Source organism: Coregonus lavaretus (genome assembly GCF_964263955.1).
Source record: "Coregonus lavaretus genome assembly, chromosome: 1".
Classification (NCBI taxonomy): domain Eukaryota; kingdom Metazoa; phylum Chordata; class Actinopteri; order Salmoniformes; family Salmonidae; genus Coregonus; species Coregonus lavaretus.
In genome coordinates this window covers 30,386,405-30,406,442 of record NC_139988.1, presented here as the reverse complement: position 1 = coordinate 30,406,442, position 20,038 = coordinate 30,386,405, and the positions used below count along the sequence as shown (strand labels likewise).

General features: G+C 42.4%; 1 protein-coding gene across 5 annotated transcripts in view; it reads right to left on the bottom strand.

Annotated features, from left to right (window-relative positions):
• Positions 1-20,038, bottom strand: part of kcnma1a (potassium large conductance calcium-activated channel, subfamily M, alpha member 1a) — a gene marked incomplete at both ends in the record, with an annotated part of 253,440 nt that overhangs the window by 31,768 nt on the left and 201,634 nt on the right. For 4 of the 5 annotated variants that reach the window (XM_084168518.1, XM_084168519.1, XM_084168520.1 and 1 more), the window contains one exon: positions 1,573-1,666. In XM_084168518.1, coding sequence (XP_084024644.1) covers positions 1,573-1,666 — 94 coding nt within the window. Of the gene's footprint in view, positions 1-1,572; positions 1,667-7,296; positions 7,330-15,677; positions 15,852-20,038 lie in introns of all 5 variants that reach the window. The other variant, XM_084168517.1, reaches the window with a different exon arrangement.

Sequence of the window (20,038 nt, the reverse complement as noted above, 5' to 3'; positions counted from 1 at the left end):
AAACTCCAAATCAAATAGCTAAATGATCCTTGCTATGACCATCTTAAAACAATTCCATATGTTAGCTTAGTAGAACCACCCCGTGGACAAGTAGTACCTACAATAAATCAAAGGACTTATTTTGGATGCTGTTCAAAGGTGCCCTAATGGGACCTAGTAACAACTCTTCCACACAAAGCACACTAAAGGAATCGATTTAGCTTTGCAGAGAACATACAGTACACAGAAAACTATCCTATTAACTAAAAGACAATGTTTAAATGAACAGCACCACCCTTTCTACCAATTGACACAAAGATATGAGAAAATGAGTTACTTTTGTGAGAAGAAATTTGCAAACATAATTATAGAATCTTTCATTATTTTTTTCATAATAGTTTAAGAATCTCTTGTGAGTGAAAGATAGTTCTGAAACAGTCATTTGATCGAGAAAAGCACATACATTTTACTGTATCCCTATGTATGCTTTCATAGTACTTTTTATAAAATTTTAAGAGATGTTTTTTCAAGATCGAATGCTATATGATGCCTTAAATATATGCTCTTCAACTCCAAACATTTTGTGACTTGCATGACAAAAAATACACAGCACCATTAGGAGATGTCTATTGTATATTTATAAAATACACAGCACCATTAGGAGATGTCTATTGTATATTTATAAAATACACAGCACCATTAGGAGATGTCTATTGTATATTTATAAGACAGGGCCCCAACAATCACTAATTTAAAAGGGAGTGGAACTATGCTGTGTCCCTGTTCTCTCCCATCTTCACCACTGTGCTTCCACCCTGCCACCCCGATTGGACAGCCTCCCCTCTCTCTCGCTCGGCATTTTCACGCTGTCGCATTCCTACTGCTGTCTCTCTCTTCCCGCACAAAAAACGAAACCCTTTTATCTTTCAAAATCAATTAACTGCAATTTAATTCCAGAGGACAGGATAAAAGGAAGGTAATATTGCAAATTCATTTTTGATTGCAATGATACATCTCGCATATGGCCTTAAGTAGCAGAAACAGTGGTCGCAGGGGTTCCCACAATAGATCCCACTGCCCCGGGGCAGAGGAACCACGGGGAGGACTCTGATTGGTTGCTGGTGTCGTTAGTGCCAGCGTTGTTTAAGGACTACATGTGGACGGGACTGGAGGGGGGTTGGAGGGGGGGGTGAAGGGGTGACAGATGACACTTTAAAGCCAGAGGATTTGTTTTTCAAACAGTTCCTCCTCCTCTCACAGACTCTGTCTTTCATGACAGAAATATTCCAGCTCTGTCATTACCCACTGTCTGACAGCATGCCAGCCCAGCTGTCCTCTCCTTTTCTCACTCTCACTTTCTTCCCCCTCTCCTCTCTCACTCATTCGCTCGGCTCCCCTCCTTCTCCAACCATCCCACCACCACCACCATCTACCCGTCTCTCCTTCTCCCACTCCTCACTCTGACTTTCTTACTCTCCTTCTTATTCGTTCCCCCCTTCCACCATCCATCCATCTCTTTCTTTCTCTCTCCTTCCTCCCACCCTCACACTTCCTCTCCATCTTTCTGTTTGAAGCATCAAATCAATGTCTTACCTCATCATTTTGGGCGAGTTGTTGGGTGAGTTTCGCATGCCTCCATTCCGCTGCTTTTTTTTGGGCGACAGAGTTGACGGGTGCTCATCTTCAACTGCAAACACATGCAAAGAGTGTCAGGCTATGGACAGACGGGGAGGTTAATGTGAGCTGGAACTGACACGTCAAAGAACACCAAAGCCAACACTCAATCAATCAACCATAGCAAAATAAACTCAACACCAACAACAAAAAACTCATACAAAAATAACAATATGTCAGAGTCAGAGAGAAGACCGTCAGAAAGAGAACACATTAGTTAGTAGCGGACAAAGGTACATTTGAGAAAGGCAGGAGAAAAAAACACAAAGAGAAATACCACCTAGTAAGACCTGACAAATTTGCCATCGGCTCACTCCACCAAAGCCCACCCCCTTTGGTTCTGTTCCTCTGGACTAGGTTCTATACAGTAGGAGTGGATCACTTTATATCCAGTATGTCTTTAGATCCAGTGGCAATCTTTAGATCCAGTCTAGTCTGTGTGTGGTTGGACCAATAGCAGTCTGCATCAGTGTGACAATACTTTCCTAGGCCAGCCAATACGGGCCATGTGACTAGGACAGACTGTTATTGTCAGTAGGCCAAGGTGGACAAAAGCAATGACAGAGCTAGAGAGATAAAGACACACACAGAGAGAGAGAGAGAGAGAGAGAGAGAGAGAGAGAGAGAGAGAGAGAGAGAGAGAGAGAGAGAGAGAGAGAGAGAGAGAGAGAGAGAGAGAGAGAGAGAGAGAGAGAGAGAGAGAGAGAGAGAGAGAGAGGATGATTCTGTGCAATTTGGTTGTTTTGAATGGATGACTAATGTGGCAGACCCCCACCCCATCATTCCAGCTCTAGATATGGATAGGGTTTCAAAATTCAAGTAACTTTCCCCAAATTCCCAGGTTTTCCAGAAATCCAATTTTGGGAAAGTTACCGCAATTTTCCAACCCTAGCTACGAAGCACAATGGCTCTTCTACAGGTCTAAGCTCCATGCCACGCACACTCAGCCAATCAGGACTGCACGAGCATCCCAGAGTAGCCAATCACATGCCCAACCAGCCCTCCAAACAGGAAAGGATTGAGTAGCCTAGCATTAGCCTAGCATTAGCCTAACATTACAGTAACTAGAACTTTAAAATAACAGAAATATCTGAGAAAATTACTGGCCTTGCAAACACTCAGTAATCTAGGATGTATGCATTATTATGAATATAACACGTTTTAAAGATACTTAAGGAACAAACTTGCTGAGCATCACAAAAAAAATTAACAAATATCTATAACTTTTTAAAATAATTATTTCTCTCCGGGCCACTGTACTAAAGTCAGACAGCACAGTGAAGTTTTAGATTAGCTTGATCTGATAGAAGTTTATTTTCCTCTCAGCTACTCCTCACTCTGCAGGAGATTAAAACTTTTCTCCCATCCCAGACAGACAGAAGACTAAGAGAAAAATACAGCTAGAGAGAAATCCAGGCCCACTACTCTAAAGACTTTCAGTTTAGCTAACACCAGTCTGATCTTTTTTACCATCTGTCTGTGAGTTCCAAGGGCTTTAAGAGTCAGACACCCAGGCACTCTTCTTATCCACTCTGCATTCTCCACAGCACACAAATGCCAAAGCCACTGTCACTTCAAACCCTGTATTAGTGCTTTGGTTAGAAATCAATACCACAGCATGATATTAATGCAAATCAATGTTGCGTTGCTGCAAGCGCTGAATGCGCCGAGCACATTTCATTTCTGTCTGAGCATCCCTTCTAGACTGTCACCTAATTGCACTAATAAAATATATAAATGTGACTTTGCCTCCTAAGAAAATGCCATTCTCTGACATTTCCGCTTCGCAAATGTAGCGTCCTGAGTAGCTAATATTACAAGAAAGCGCTTCCACTTTACAAATGCATCTCTCTCTAGTCTAATCCACTTTGTGAAAATATCACAGAATAAAATATTACTTCCCTTCATTGATTGGCTTATTGTTCTATATTAGTGGATACATCCAGGCTCATATCTCTGGGCCTAGCCAGTTTCATGTCCTTGGCCTTGTGATAGATCAGTTATGTTAAAAACGAGTGTGATTGAAGCACAACAACGAAACTCAGATAATCAACAATGAAACAACATGTTCTGCACTGCATCATGGGGATCACAGCTTGTGTGTGACTGTTACTGTAGCATTGACATTACAGTACTTTGAAAACTAAACTGCTATCTACACAAATCTCTCTGAGACTGATATAGCAGACTGTTGTTGGCTCAATGATCAGGTTAGCGATTTCCCTATCACCACATCACTTAAATATAATAACAAATAAATCAAAACTACCCAAACTTCACAGGGCATTTATAAAAATGCAATAAAACAGTAACACATTGTATAAATTCCTCTATTTGCAGGTGGACTAAGGACTACATGTGTTCTATCACTACGCCAGGTACCAATAACCCTTCAAAGTCATCCACTAGTCCTATTACATAGCAGCCACACACACAGCACTGCGTGTTGCATTAGTGAGCGTATGAGAACTGCCTTCATGCAAAGCAGCAGCAGTGGCGCCGGCGGTGGTGGTATTTACAACTAGCAGCAGCATCTAGTAGCAGCTCAGTGAAACCCGCATGCAGGCAGGCGACGGACGCAGGGTGACAGTACAGGACAGTACAGGGTGTTAGGGACTGACAGGGACTGATGCATCCTGGTAAAGGGGTCAACCTACAGAACCTGCTGCTGTGGCCGTGCAGAGATGCGTTACTGGGGTGGTAACAGTATTTCACCGGCAGGCTGCGGGCCCGGTTCAGCCTGCTCTGTTCGGCCAGGACCCTGCCAGCCGTGTCCCCCCTGCCGGGGCCTGAGATACTGACGCGGAACCCCCTGTGGGGCCCAAGACCCAGCCCCACCCCCGGAGGAAGCAGGCTTCCTTTACGGTTATTAACGAGGGGTACGGCGGTGGCCTCTCCCTGGGGGGCCGGGGGGTTCTGGTGGAGGGAGGGGCGAGGCGGTGCTTGGGGATGCATGGCATTAGAGGTGATGGTGGAGGAGGGCGAGGTGCAGTTGGAGGAGGAGGTGCAGTTGGCAATTTTAATCGATCGGTTTTGTAAAGATGATCTAACTTCATCCTTCACTGTCAAACAATGGAGAATAAACAGAGTGAAAAAAGAAAGGCTGGGGAGACAGATTCCTAGATAGATAGAATGACAATGGTATTTACTTTACTATCTTGTGCCGTAAAATATTAAATTGAATGCAGCTTGTGTGTTAAAAAAAGCTACATGTCATTATATTCAGCAGATATATACATTTTAGGATAAATGTTATGGATTACATTTCTGCTTATTTTTTTAAACATGTACAGTAAACATGCTAATACGCAGTTACAAACACTGACACAAAATAAATCCTTATTAAAACAATGTTCTATAAATTATTAATAATTTCCCCTGCATGTGAATGAATCACTAAATATTTTAAGGGGGAAAAGTTAATGTGAATTTCATTGTTGGACCATTTATTTCCCCCTTGAAGATGACTTGAGAAGGGCCTGTATGTGTGCCATGAAAGCAGCCATCATTTTTTCAGTAATTGACGATGACACCTCGGTTTTACTTAGCACCACTTAGGCACTTGGCATACGCTTAAAATAAAATGTTCAATATGACATTTGCTTTGCCATTCCTAATAAACATGAATTAATTAAAAGCTTTTTCTGCTTTTTTCTCCCTCTCTTTCCATTTAGCTACAAAGCGTGTTAGAACAAAGAAGTAACACAGCCTGTCTGAAAATAGTCAGGCCAAATTATTTCCCAAACCCCTCTACAGGCAAATGTAGGGGACAAATCCACATAATACTGTCTTACGGTATTGGTAGATGGAAATGCACATTTAAAACCACAGTGGAATGATTTCTATTATAATTGTTCTCTGAACACACACAGAAGGGAGGAAAAGAAAAGAATGGAAAGCAAAAAAAAAGGATAGGAGACAACAAGGAAAAGAGGAGGGAAAGAGGAGGGAGAGGGAAAGAGGGGGGAGAGGGAAAGAGGAGGGAAAGAGGAGGGAGAGGAAAAGAGGAGGGAAAGAGGAGGGAGAGGAAAAGAGGAGGGAAAGAGGAGGGAGAGGAACAGAGGAGGGAAAGAGGAGGGAGAGGAAAAGAGGAGGGAAAGAGGAGGGAGAGGAAAAGAGGAGGAAAAGAGGAGGGAAAGAGGTTTAAGAAAGGGAGGTAAACCAAATAGCTGGTCTTCAAAGTGGGGGAGCGCAGGGGAAGTGTTCTCTTGTCCTCCTGCTGGTTAGTCGGTTGGTAGAGTAGGTTGTTAGGTTGTTGTGTGTGTCGTGGCGTGTGTCGCGGTCATGGTCTTGGCCGGTCCCCCCCACCCCCCCAGGGCACTAAACAGAGGTTTATCCCAGCCGTCAGCTGCCTCCTTGATTTACGGAGCGCCACCGATAGCTCCTGGATTCATCTGGCCCTTGTCAAACACGCGCAGCATTAGAGCACGTTCACACACCCTGGCAGGTCCACTGTGCACTCAGAACAGCCCAGACGGCAACTGTCCCTACCAGAAATGCTAATCACAAGACGGGGACATCACGCATGCAAGCCCCCATCAGGGTCCTATGCAAATCACAGATAGGAAAAGACAGCAGAGAGAATACTGTTGAAGATATTGTTGTTTGTTTATTGTATCTGAGCTAAGTTTGATGTGTGTATTAATATTAGGCTTACCGGTGCTGGATAGTACATTGGTATCATAGTATGTTGTGGTATTTTTTGCTGTGTAACATTATGGACTATTATGGATTGCATTACTAGCATTTCTGTATTATTCATATTATTTTATAATATTGTTAACATTAATATTATCATTACAGTTATTTTGTTATGGAATCATACAGTACTTCTGTAGTTATGTCAAACACAGAAAGCAGTGTATTATACAGTAAGCATCTGAAATGGTTATTAAAAAACTGTATGAAAACTGGAAAAAATAATGTTATAACAAACAAACAGCATTGAACATTCACATTATCTATATGAAACAGGATAGAAAAGAGTACATTTGGTCAACGCTATACTTTATACTGAGAGATTTACCTAAATTGCAATCTGCTTTGAACCGAACGCAGGTCTCTTTTTGACTTCCCGTTTTCCCTGGTGCTGTAGCGCCCTCTGCTGCTCAACGCAGCACAATACAAACACAACCTTATTGGGCTGAACATAACGTCAAAGAACAAGAGCATGGATCTTAAATAAATTACTACAAATATACTGTATGTTAAGTATATATATAAAGGACATATGTTATACAGTTAGGGAGGCATCTGTTTTGTACTGAATTAGCTAGGTCAATTAGTGAGAATATAGTGACGTTATCTATGCATTTCTGATGTAAGAAGGAAGGGGAGCTTATAAAATGACAGACATAAGATTAATTTACACATCATCATTGTGGACAAACTCTGTTATTAGTGTCAAGGGCCACTGCATCAATTCACATAATGTACAGCAGAGACTTTAAGATGGTAGCTTTGCGTTCTAGAACTAAACGTGGAGAACAAAAACCAAACCAAAACATTGTATTAATACTTGGGGGGGGGGGGGGGGGGGGGGTGATATGGCGAGGCGACTAGTACAGGTCTAAACATGAGGAGGGGTTTGGGTGGGGTTGGTCGCAGAAGCAAGGATGGGGAGGGACAGAGAAACACACTTACGTGATCTGACATATCCATTATACTTATATTTGGCTGAGGAGAAGTGCAAGAGACAAATGACAGATTACATGGAGGAAGAGAGTGGTGATGATCATGATGAGAGAGACGGAAAGACAGACCGAACTGAGAGAGACAGACAGACAGACAGACAGACAGACAGACAGACAGACAGACAGACAGACAGACATGACAAACATCATAGACAGACATCATCAACAGACATCACAGACAGACAGATCACAGGAAATAGAGATCAAATTATTTAAGATAGATGTAAAATGATGTAAAAATAAAATGGTTAGACAATAATGAATCAGAACTATTTTAAAACACATTGGTGATTGCGCAAAATGTGAGCTGAATGGAGAGAATAGTGCAAAATGGTAAAAGAGGAGGCGATGGATGAGGTGAAGGAGGTGAATGAGAGAGATGGACTGTATGACCACAGAGAGAGCGAGGTGAAACGGGAGGGAATAAAGCTGTGCTTCTGGAAAATGAAACAAAACTGTGGGACTGTGGGACGTTATCAAAATCCTGTTTTGTGGTTAGGAATCATTTTCAGATGAGCTCACCACTCCTAAAGTAGCTCAGCAATGTGCTGAAGTTTTTCCCCTTACATTGAAACTAATCCAATAATTGATAGATTATTTTTTTATTTTTAGCTATCATCAGGTGGGACTATCATGGAGCTATCAATAGTTTTTTTTAAAGAGTATTCAATTCAAAAATGATCCGGGGACAGTGGAGAGATAACGAACGACCCACAGAACGGAAGGATGAGCCCAGACTACAGACTGAACAGAACACACACCAAACCCAAACAGAAAGACAGTCACACACACGTCTACCCTCTCCCATACCTCCCAATAACACACACTGAGGAGGGACAAAGAAACACACACACCACGGACTGGACAGTAGCACCCCTAACACACCATAGTTAGTAAGTCATTCTGAGTTTGCCGTTTGAGCCGTTTTCTTTGTATGAAGTAAACAAGGGAGGCCTTTGGCCAAAGTAATGCACAATATATAGCAAATAGGGTTCTATTTGGGATGGAGTCAAAGGGAGAATCTCAATTGCATACTCATCGTATCCTCTCTCCTCGCCTCCTTCTCAAAACCAATTGGATGAGAAAGCCAGAGGTCCCTCCCCTCTGATCTTCTCCTCCAATGGGCTTTAAGAAGGAGGCGAGGAGAGAGGACATGAGGAGTATGCAATTGAGATTCTCCCATAGACTGTGAGCTAGCTAGCCTAGCCCTCCCTGCTCTGCTCTGCCCTGCTCTGTCTTCGACAGTGAAGGCCCAGGGCTGCCCTGTGACACACACCCTCAAACAGGGATGCTCGCTGGCCCTGGCATCTGTCGTTATCGATCTACCTGCTTCCGCAGAGGCGGCAGGCTAACCGGCTAGCGTCTGAGGGGTAGCGCGATGGAGGAGCGTGGAGGGCCGCGGAGGGGAGAGGGGGGATCCAAACTTGCCTGGTGGACAGGACCTGTCAGGGCAGGTTTCGGTGACGGACTAGCAGAGCCGGGGAAATAAAAATGCTAACATAATTTCCACGTCAGGCTGGATAAGGATCGCCTGCCGCTGAGACACACACGTACACCCATCTCCCTCTAAGTCAGACACAGACTAGCCACAGCCTTAAGTCTCTGGTTCACAGCAAACAGCCCAAGCCCCAACCCTCTGCCTCTGGCTCCAGGCCCAAACCACTTCTCCTGGTCCTAACTCTGCCCAGCCCTGCAGCCCCAACCCCCAGTCCCAGCTCCAACCCCCAGTCCCAGCTTTAGTCCAAACCCCTTCTCCTGACCCTAACCCTGCCCGAACCCAGCCTCCAGGCCGGAATCTTTGCCCCAGATGGTCCCCAGAAGCTGGGACAAACAACGCCCTGAGAGACCAAAAACAACGTGTCCCAAAGATGACTACAACTGACTACTTCCTAGCTGAATCACTGCTCTGACTTAGGAAGAAGCACACCCACTTTAGACTTATACACGGCTATAAGTTTCACGTCTTCTATTAGCCCGTCCATGTATATTTCAATTAGCAAACAACTCTGGATAATGTGTGGTCTAAATGTAACATGTTTCATAACATATGATGTGAAGTGCCTCGCAGATAGAGTAAATAAATAAGAAAATACTATTTAAGAAGAAACCAGTTGAAAATCAATTTCAGATGTGAATGAAGTCATCGTGGTCAGAGACATCTTATCCACTCTGAAAGACAGAAAAAAAGGGGAAAATACAGAGAAAATCCAGTGATAGCGATCCCTAACCCATAAAGAGTTACCTGTCTAACAGAACACAGAGGGCGTTCTTTAATGGAAGCCTCCCCAACATAATCCAGGTAGAATCAGGAATTCCCCAAGGCAGCTGTCTAGGCCCCTTACTTTTTTCAATCTTTACTAATGACATGCCACTGGCCTTGAGGAAAGCCAGTGTGTCTATGTATGCGGATGACTCAACACTATACACGTCAGCTACTACAGCGAGTGAAATCACTGCAACATTTAACAAAGAGCTGCAGTTAGTTTCAGAACGAGTGGCAAAATAATAAGTTAGTCCTAAATATTTCAAAAACTAAAAGCATTGTATTTGGGACAAATCATTTACTAAACCCTAAACCTCAACTAAATATTGTAATAAATAATGTGGAAAGCAAGTTGAGGTGACTAAACTGCTTGGAGTAACCCTGGATTGTAAACTGTCATGGTCAAAACATGTTGATACAACAGTAGCTAAGATGGGGAGAAGTCTGTCCATAATAAAGCGCTGCTCTGCCTTTTTAACAACACTATCAACAAGGCAGGTCCTACAGGCTCTAGTGTTGTCGCACCTGGACTACTGTTCAGTCTTGTGGTCAGAGAGGGACCTCGGAAAATTACAATTGGCTCAGAACAGGGCAGCACAGCTGGCCCTTTAAATGTACACAGAGAGCTAACATTAATAATATGCATGTAAATCTCTCATGGCTCAAAGTGGAGGAGAGATTGACTTCATCACTACTTGTTTTTCAAAGAAGTGTTGACATGCTGAATGCACCAAGGTGTCTGTTTAAACTACTAGCACACAGCTCAGACACCTATGCAACACCCACAAGACATGCCACCAAAGGTCTCTTCACAATCCCCAAGTGAACAGACTATGGTAGGCACACAGTACTACATAGAGCCATGGCTACATGGAACTCCATTCCACATCAGGTAACTGATGCAAGCAGTAGAATCAGATTTAAAAAACAGATAAAGACACCTTATGGAACAGCAGGGACTGTGAAGAGACACACAGGCACAGACACACATACACATCATAACATACACACACGTACACATGGATTTTGTATTGTAGATATGTGATAGTAGAGTAGTGACCTGAGGAAACACACTTAATGTGTTGTGAAAAGTATTATGATATGTAATGTCATGTAATATTTTAAATTGTATATAACTGCCTTAATGTTGCTGGACCACAGGAAGAGTAGCTGCTGCCTTGGCAGCAGCTAATGGGGATCCTTAATAAATACATATACTAAATACCATCCATGATATCAACATTATAGTTTTAACCATGTTTTGATGCGATATATAGTGTTTGTTTACATTTACATTGTTTACAACTGTAGTAAAAAAATGCTTATATTTTGAGTTCTGCTTGGATAGGACAGTTGAACTAAGCACATGAGGCATTTATATGTTTTATTCTTCAAGAATCAATGGGTACATATCATTCATTTATAAGTCCAGAAATGGATGTAGCAATTGCTGATTGCCCCTTTAAAGAGAACAAGAAAGATGTTGTCTTCCATTAAATCCTACGAGGGGCTGAGGGAGGAGAGAGATCAGTAACTACCCTAATAGCCAGTAATTGGTGCAGAGGGAGAGTAGCGGCCCACCAACCTACAAGAGGCAAAACCAAACTCATCATCAGCCGGTTGACACTAATCTAGTCAGAGCTCATTCACAGATGGTGGGAGAATGCTGAGGAGGAAATCACATGGGGCTGATTTCTCCCGTTTCCCCTCTATCCAATCACTGCTATTTCCCTTTCCCTCTATCCAAATCACTGCCATCTCTCTTTTCTCTCTATCCAATCACTGCTATTTCCCTTTCCCTTTACCACTGTCATCTCCTTTTCCCCTCTCTCCTCTGCCTGGGTCCTCTGATAGGTCCAGACAGCCCTAGAGGAGCAACAGAGGGCTTGTTCCCCATGCTTTTGAATGCAATGCTAACTGGTTCAATCTGTTTCCACTAGCATTGCTACAAGCTCCAAAAATGCTAGCCAGGAGATTCTGGATGATGCCAAATACCCAGCAAACAAATACAAAAATTGTTTGGATGAAACATAATCTAAAACTAAAAAAAAGTGATCCCCTGGGTTCCTGATTACTGAGGAAGAGGATAAAGTAATCTGATGGAACAAAGATCAAGTCTGGGAAAAGAGAGAGGGTGTTATTTATCTTAATCCTGTGGAGTAGCTAGCTCCTTCTTTACAAGTCAATCCATATCTGTTGGCTGGTTGGGACTGGATGAGTATCATGGCTGAGGGTCATGATCTGAAGATAGCTGGAAAAGTATTTCCATAGGACTGGGTATACCTCAACACTCACTCATATTCATTGTTTTCTTATTGGAAGATTAACCACTTTCCTATGATGAAGAGCGATACACAATCAACAACTACAGACCACAACACTCTGACAGTCATATTATCACATAGGTATCATGTAATAAGCCACGGTGAGAACGTTGAAGGGACACGTGGTGTAAAGCGTAAGTCATAGTCCACAGACGTTGAGACGCTATAGTCCGGGGTCCCACTGTGACATAGCTACATGACTCCGAGACCATCTGCGGGGGAGGCACAGCCCAAACGCGCACCTTCCCACAATTCCAAACCAACACGGCACTGGAACGCGTCATCTATTAATTTGAATGTGTTGACAGTTGGAGAAATTGCTTGAGCTGCGCTGAGAATTCAAAAAGTATGAAAGCCAACAGTCCAATATTCTAGAACACTGCTGTGCATACACGTACACGTTTTGGACTATGATAAACACTTAAGTCTGGCAATGAGACTGTAAACACTGAGAAACTTTAAAAGGTACAGTCAGCAAAATGACATCATCATACAAGGAAGGGTGTGATATTGTGAAGAGCCAATAAATCACCCTTTGCTAAGCCCCACCCCCCTGGTTATGGTTGCTACCTCGTTTTCAAATTGTCCCGGGAAGTCCAATTCCCCATTCAAACCAATGGAGAAAACCCCTCACAATGATCTCAAACTGTGTTTTTAATACACAATGAAATTAAACACAGACTACCCCTTGCTAATCAGAAGACTCTCGGGAATGTTATGGTGGACTGTCATTACAATTGCTTCACGGGAACCTGGTAAAATGAAGTTTGTACTGTGGCTAGCCACTGGATTGCTCTGAATGCACTGTCAGCATGCAGTCAAAGCTACTAAACACTTTTGGAGCTCAGTAGTGCTCTCAAATTGTGTACGGATGTTGACAGCAGTGAGTTATATTAATAATATAGCTAACTTAGCTATTTAACATACATTTGGCGAATACAAGTTATATTAACTGGCTAGCTAGTTAACTAGCATTAGCAACATTTTCAACATTGGTCAATGAAAGCTAGCAAGCTAACCAGCTATCAAACAATGCAACAAAAGTATAATTTCGGTTTCGTAAAAATACTCCATCTGCAGGCACTGAATTTCAGGAATCACAGTCCCAAGTACCCCTGGTGTACTGTTAAATTATTTAGCCATTTAAATAACTTATTTTTGTATGAAAACTCTCCGCTTTTGCCATTGCCCTCATTGGCTTCCATACTTTTGAAATGAGAGCTTGTCCATGCGTTGGACTCAAGCTTGGTTAGCGACAGTTGCTATCCACTGTAGCACTTCAATGGATTGCCGAAAATTCTGGGACGGGGCTTAGCGAACGGTGAATTGAAGTCTCTGTTGATGTAGGTAGGAGGTCACCCCATTGTGTATGACCCATCTTGTTTAGTAGTGTACCTTTAAGATTAACCCCATTTGATATGCTACATACAGTGGGGGAAAAAAGTATTTAGTCAGCCACCAATTGTGCAAGTTCTCCCACTTAAAAAGATGAGAGAGGCCTGTAATTTTCATCATAGGTACACGTCAACTATGACAGACAAAATGAGAAGAAAAAAATCTAGAAAATCACATTGTAGGATTTTTAATGAATTTATTTTTAAATTATGGTGGAAAATAAGTATTTGGTCAATAACAAAAGTTTCTCAATACTTTGTTATATACCCTTTGTTGGCAATGACACAGGTCAAATGTTTTCTGTAAGTCTTCACAAGGTTTTCACACACTGTTCCTATGTATTTTGGCCCATTCCTCCATGCAGATCTCCTCTAGAACAGTGATGTTTTGGGGCTGTCACTGGGCAACACAGACTTTCAACTCCCTCCAAAGATGTTCTATGGGGTTGAGATCTGGAGACTGGCTAGGCCACTCCAGGACCTTGAAATGCTTCTTACGAAGCCACTCCTTCGTTGCCCGGGCGGTGTGTTTGGGATCATTGTCATGCTGAAAGACCCAGCCACGTTTCATCTTCAATGCCCTTGCTGATGGAAGGAGGTTTTCACTCAAAATCTCACGATACATGGCCCCATTCATTCTTTACTTTACACGGATCAGTCGTCCTGGTCCCTTTGCAGAAAAACAGCCCCAAAGCATGATGTTTCCACCCCCATGCTTCACAGTAGGTATGGTGTTCTTTGGATGCAACTCAGCATTCTTTGTCCTCCAAACACGACGAGTTGAGTTTTTACCAAAAAGTTCTATTTTGGTTTCATCTGACCATATGACATTCTCCCAATCCTCTTCTGGATCATCCAAATGCACTCTAGCAAACTTCAGACGGGCCTGGACATGTACTGGCTTAAGCAGGGGGACACGTCTGGCACTGCAGGATTTGAGTCCCTGGCGGCGTAGTGTGTTACTGATGGTAGGCTTTGTTACTTTGGTCCCAGCTCTCTGCAGGTCATTCACTAGGTCCCCCCGTGTGGTTCTGGGATTTTTGCTCACCGTTCTTGTGATCATTTTGACCCCACGGGGTGAGATCTTGCGTGGAGCCCCAGATCAAGGGAGATTATCAGTGGTCTTGTATGTCTTCCATTTCCTAATAATTGCTCCCACAGTTGATTTCTTCAAACCAAGCTGCTTACCTATTGCAGATTCAGTCTTCCCAGCCTGGTGCAGGTCTACAATTTTGTTTCTGGTGTCCTTTGACAGCTCTTTGGTCTTGGCCATAGTGGAGTTTGGAGTGTGACTGTTTGAGGTTGTGGACAGGTGTCTTTTATACTGATAACAAGTTCAAACAGGTGCCATTAATACAAGTAACGAGTGGAGGACAGAGGAGCCTCTTAAAGAAGAAGTTACAGGTATGTGAGAGCCAGAAATCTTGCTTGTTTGTAGGTGACCAAATACTTATTTTCCACCATAATTTGCAAATAAATTCATTAAAAATCCTACAATGTGATTTTCTGGAGAAAAAAAATCTCAATTTGTCTGTCATAGTTGACGTGTACCTATGATGAAAATTACAGGCCTCTCTCATCTTTTTAAGTGGGAGAACTTGCACAATTGGTGGCTGACTAAATACTTTTTCCCCCACTGTATCTACATTTTCTATGAATATTGCTCTATGAACATCACTCGAGCATGGCTCTCGTTCCTACACAAGTCAGTCCTGTGAGCTTGAAATAAAATTATCAGGAACAGAACAGAAACACAGTTAGCAAGGAGGTTCCCATAAAAGCTTGGGATACCTTCATAAACAAAGGAAGACAAAACAACAACAAAAATAAATGAAAACTGTCATCAAGATATTGCATACAGTCAGACATAAATCATCCCTTCAACATACAGTCACATTTTCCTTCATCATATTTATACATAATATACTGTATTAGAAACAATACAATACACAAAACACCAAATGTCTAATAACACAGTCACCACACGAGTGCTTGACTGATGTAGCATGCGCTAGCCACAGAGCTAACAGCTACAGTAGAGCAGCACCAAAGCAACACCACAACTACCACCCAATACAACCCACAGAAATAATAATAATAAGAAGAATAAGAATAAAAACTACTCAAATTAATGATACTACTACTACTACTACTAATAATAATAATAATAATAACAAATACATTTAAATAAGCCACGACAGCGTAATGGCAACTATGGAAGCACGCCACGTGGACGACGTTACGGATAAAGCACATAAACACATATACCTACACATGGTACACACACACATACACATACAGGGCACACACAACAGACATTTAACAGCACGTGTTGGGCGGTATAACTTACAGGCAGGTAAAGTGGTTGTGCAATCATGAACAGAGACAGAGGGGAGTGGGTAGGCCCTCTGTAGGGTGTCCATGTTAATATGTACACTGCCTGACATGCAAGAGCAGTCTCGCTCTGAACGGCCGCAATCAAAGCAACATGCCAGTTTCATTTGTTTGTAGACGGACATCTTGGCTACAGTCATGTTTTGGGATGAGAGGAAGAGGAAAAGCAGCAGGTTAATGGCAAAAGGAGAAATAGTAATGTGGGGAAGCCGGAAGGTTACTCCACAAAGGAGATAATAAGTGCAAAGCCTTAGATGCCAGCTCTCACAGGCTTGAGCCCCAACAAAAGACCAGTAATGGGCACCTATTATGTTAGGGTGCTTCATACAGTGGGGTCCGAAAATTATTGACATCCTTGATAAAGATCAGCAAAAATTACTGTATAAAATACATTTAAATACTGAGCTATATTGTATGCTCAAAAGAATTGGGAAATTATGTTATTTTATACTAATACAATTGCTCAGAGAAAAAGATAGTTAAATAAGTAATTTATTTTTTCCTCAAAAAGGTAGGGGTAAAAATGATTGACACCCCTGTTTTCAATACCTTTCAATAGCTCAAGCTTTGATTTGAGTCAGCTGTGTAGTGCTAGAGCAAAAAACAAAACGTGCACCGAGGCGGGCCCCCAGGACCGTGTTTGGGAAACGAGTCTTAGACCATTCCTCCATACAGAATCCTTCCAGATCCTTGATATCCTTCATATTATCCTTATTATTATTATTATCTGTGCTTATGGGCTGCCCTCTTCAATTCAAACCACAGGTTTTCAATGGGTTTCAAGTCCGGAGACTTGCGATTGCAAATGTTGATTTTGTGGCCAATTCATAATTTCTTTGTGGATTTTGATGTGTGCTTGTGGTTATTGTCTTACTGGAAGATCCACTTGAGGCCAAGTTTCAGCCTCCAGGCAGAGGCAACCAGATTTTTGACAAAAATGTGCTGGTACCCAAGACCAGTGGAAGCATATTTGACAGTAGGTATGGGTTTCTTTTCTGTTTATGCATTCTCATTTCGACGACAAACCGTGGCCAAAGAGTTCTATTTTCATGTCATCTGACCAAAGCACCGGTTCCATTCCAAGTGCCAATGCCATTTCGCAAACGCCAGGCGTGGATGACATGAAAATAGAGCTCTTTGGCCATGCACACCAGAGGTGAGTTTGGAGTTTACTCCACACACAAAGACTCATTCAAAGCTCTCCCTCGCCCTCAATTTGGCAAATCTGACCATAACTCCATTATCCTTATTACAAGCAAAAACTCAAACAATAAGTAATAGCGACACTCTCAATACGGAAGTGGTCCGATGAAGCAGATGCTAAGCTACAGGACTGTTTCGCTAGCAAAGACTGGAATATGATCCGATGGCATTGAGGAGTTTAACACATCAGTCATCGGCTTCATTAATAAGTGCATCAACTACGTCGTCCCCACAGTGACCGTACTGCCTTCAGAAAGTATTCATACCCCTTGACTTATTCCACATTTTGTTCCAGCCTTTATTCAATTTTGAATACATTCATTTTTCTCCCCCATCTACACACAATTCCCCATAATGACAAAGTGAAAACATTTAAAGAAATGTTGGTAGATTTATTGAAAATGAAATACAGAAATATGTAATTTACATAAGTATTCACACCAGAGTCAATACTTTTGGTAGCAATTACAGCTGTGAGTTTTTCTGGGTAAGTCTCTAACAGCTTTCCACACCTGGATTGTGCAACGTTTGCCCATAATTATTTTAAAAATTCTTTAAGCTCTTTCAAATTGGTTGTTGATCATTGCCAGACAACCATTTTCAGGTCTTGTCATAGATTTTCAAGTAGATTTAAGTCAAAACTGTAACCGTTCGTTGGATGTAACACGGCTTGCAAACTATCACGGATTACAAAGGGAAACCCAGCCACAAGCCTACCAGACGAGCTGCTCGCTTTGAGGCAAGCAACACTGAACCATAAGTGAGAGCACCAGCTGTTCCGGATGACTTTGTGATCATGCTCTACATAGCTGATGTGAGTAAGACCTTTAAACAGGTTAACATTCACAAGGCTGCAGGGCCAGAAGGATTACCAGGATGCGTACTCAGAGCATGTGCCGACCAGCAGGCATTTGTCTTCACTGACATTTTCAACCTCTTCCTGACCCAGTCTGTAATACCTACATGTTTCAAGCAGACCACCATAATCCCTGTGCCCAAGAACGCCAAGGTAACCTGTCTAAATGACTATCGCTCCGTAGCACTCACATCTGTAGCCATGAAAGGCTTTGAAAGGCTGATCATGACACACCACCATCCCAGACACCCTGGACCCACTCCAATTCACATACTGCCCCACAGATCCACAGATGGCACAATCTCTATTGCACTCCACAATGCACTTTCCCACTTGGACAAAAGGAACACCTACATGAGAATGCTGTTCATTGACTAGAGCTCATCGATCAACACCATAGTGCCCTATAGGGACGAGGTCAAAGACCTGGCAGTGTGTTGCCAGGACAACCTCTCCCTCAACGTCAACAAGGCAAAGGAGCTGATTGTGGACTACAGGAAACGGAGGGCCAAGCATACCCCCATACACATCGACGGGGCTGTAGTGGAGCGGGTCGAGAGCGTCAAGTTCCTTGGTGTCCACATCACTAAGGATCTATCATGGTCCAAACACACCAACACAGTCGAAGAGGGCACGACAATGCATCTTTTCCCCCTCAGGACGCAGAAAAGATTTGTCATGGGCCCTCAGATCCTCAAAAGGTTCTACAGCTGCACCACTGAGAGCATCTTGACTGGCTGAATCATCGCTTGGTATGACAACTGCTTGGCATCTGATCGCAAAGCACTACAGAGAGTAGTATGGATGGCCCAGTACATCACTTGGTCCGAGCGCTCTGCTATCCAGGACCTCTATACAAGCCGGTGTCAGAGGGAGGCCCTAAAAATGGTCAAAGACCCCAGCCACCCAAGTCATAGACTGTTCTCTCTGCTATTGCACGGCAAGCGGTACCGATGCAACAAGTCTGGAACCAACAGGTCCCTGAACTTCTACCCCCAAGCCATAAGACTGCTAAATAGTTAGTTAAATAGTTAACCAAATAGCTACCCAGACTATCTGCTTTGACCCTTTTTTCAAACATCACATACGCTGCTGCTACTGTTTACTATCTGTTATTTTATTCCTAGTTATATGTACATATCTACTTCAATTACCTCGTACCCCTGCACATCGACTCGGTACTGGTACCCCTTGCATATAGCTAAGTTATCGTTACTCATTATGTATCTAGTATTGCTTTTATTATTACGAGTTTTACTTTTCTATTACTTCTCTATTTTCTTTCTCTCTGCATTGTTGGGAAGGGCCTGTAAGTAAGCATTTCACAGTTAGCCCACACCTGTTGTTTACGAAGCATGTGACGAATAAAATTTGATTTGATTGATTTGATTTAAGCAGAAAGAACCCCATACCTACTGCAAAATATGGTGGTGGATCTTTATGTTATGGGGTGATTTTGCTTCCACTGGTCCTGGGGCCCTTGTTAAGGTCAACGGCATCATGAACTTTACCCAGCACCAGGACATTTTAGGCAAAAACCTGGTTGCCTCTGCCAGGAGGCTGAAACTTGGCCGCATGTGGATTTTCCAACAAGACAATAACCCCAAGCACACACAAAAATGGTTAATTGGCCACAAAATCAAAATTTTGCAATCGCCATCTCAGTCTCCAGACTTGAAACCCATTGAAAACCTGTGGTTTGAATTGAAGAGGGCAGTCCATAAGCGCACATGAAGTATATCAAGACTCTGGGAGGAATGGTCTAAGATCCTTCCAAACGTGTTCTCCAACCAATTTTTTTTTTAAAGGCTCAGTGCTGTTATCCTCGTAAGGTGAGGTATTGAAAGGTATCGAAAACAGAAGTGTCAATAATTTTGACCCCTACCTTTTTGAGAAAAAAAAGTATTACTTGCTAAACAAAATCTATTTCGCTGAGCAATTGTATCAGTATAAAATAATATAATTTCCCTTTTTTTTTTGCATACAATATAGATCAGTATTTTAATTACTTATTTTATACAGTCATTTATCAAGGGTGTCAATAATTTCATACCCCACTGTATATCGCTAGAGTGCCAAACTGCTTTTGGTTCTTTGAAGTAAGAATTGTGTGAAATATATTATCATGGCCAAATAAAACTTTTTTCAATGTTCTCCCAAAGTCTTGTTTTGATCAATAAAGTTTGAAAAATTTGAAAGCTGTAGTCCAATTTAACTTGTTGAACTTGTAGTCCAGATGGTCTTAGGCTCAAGGGCCA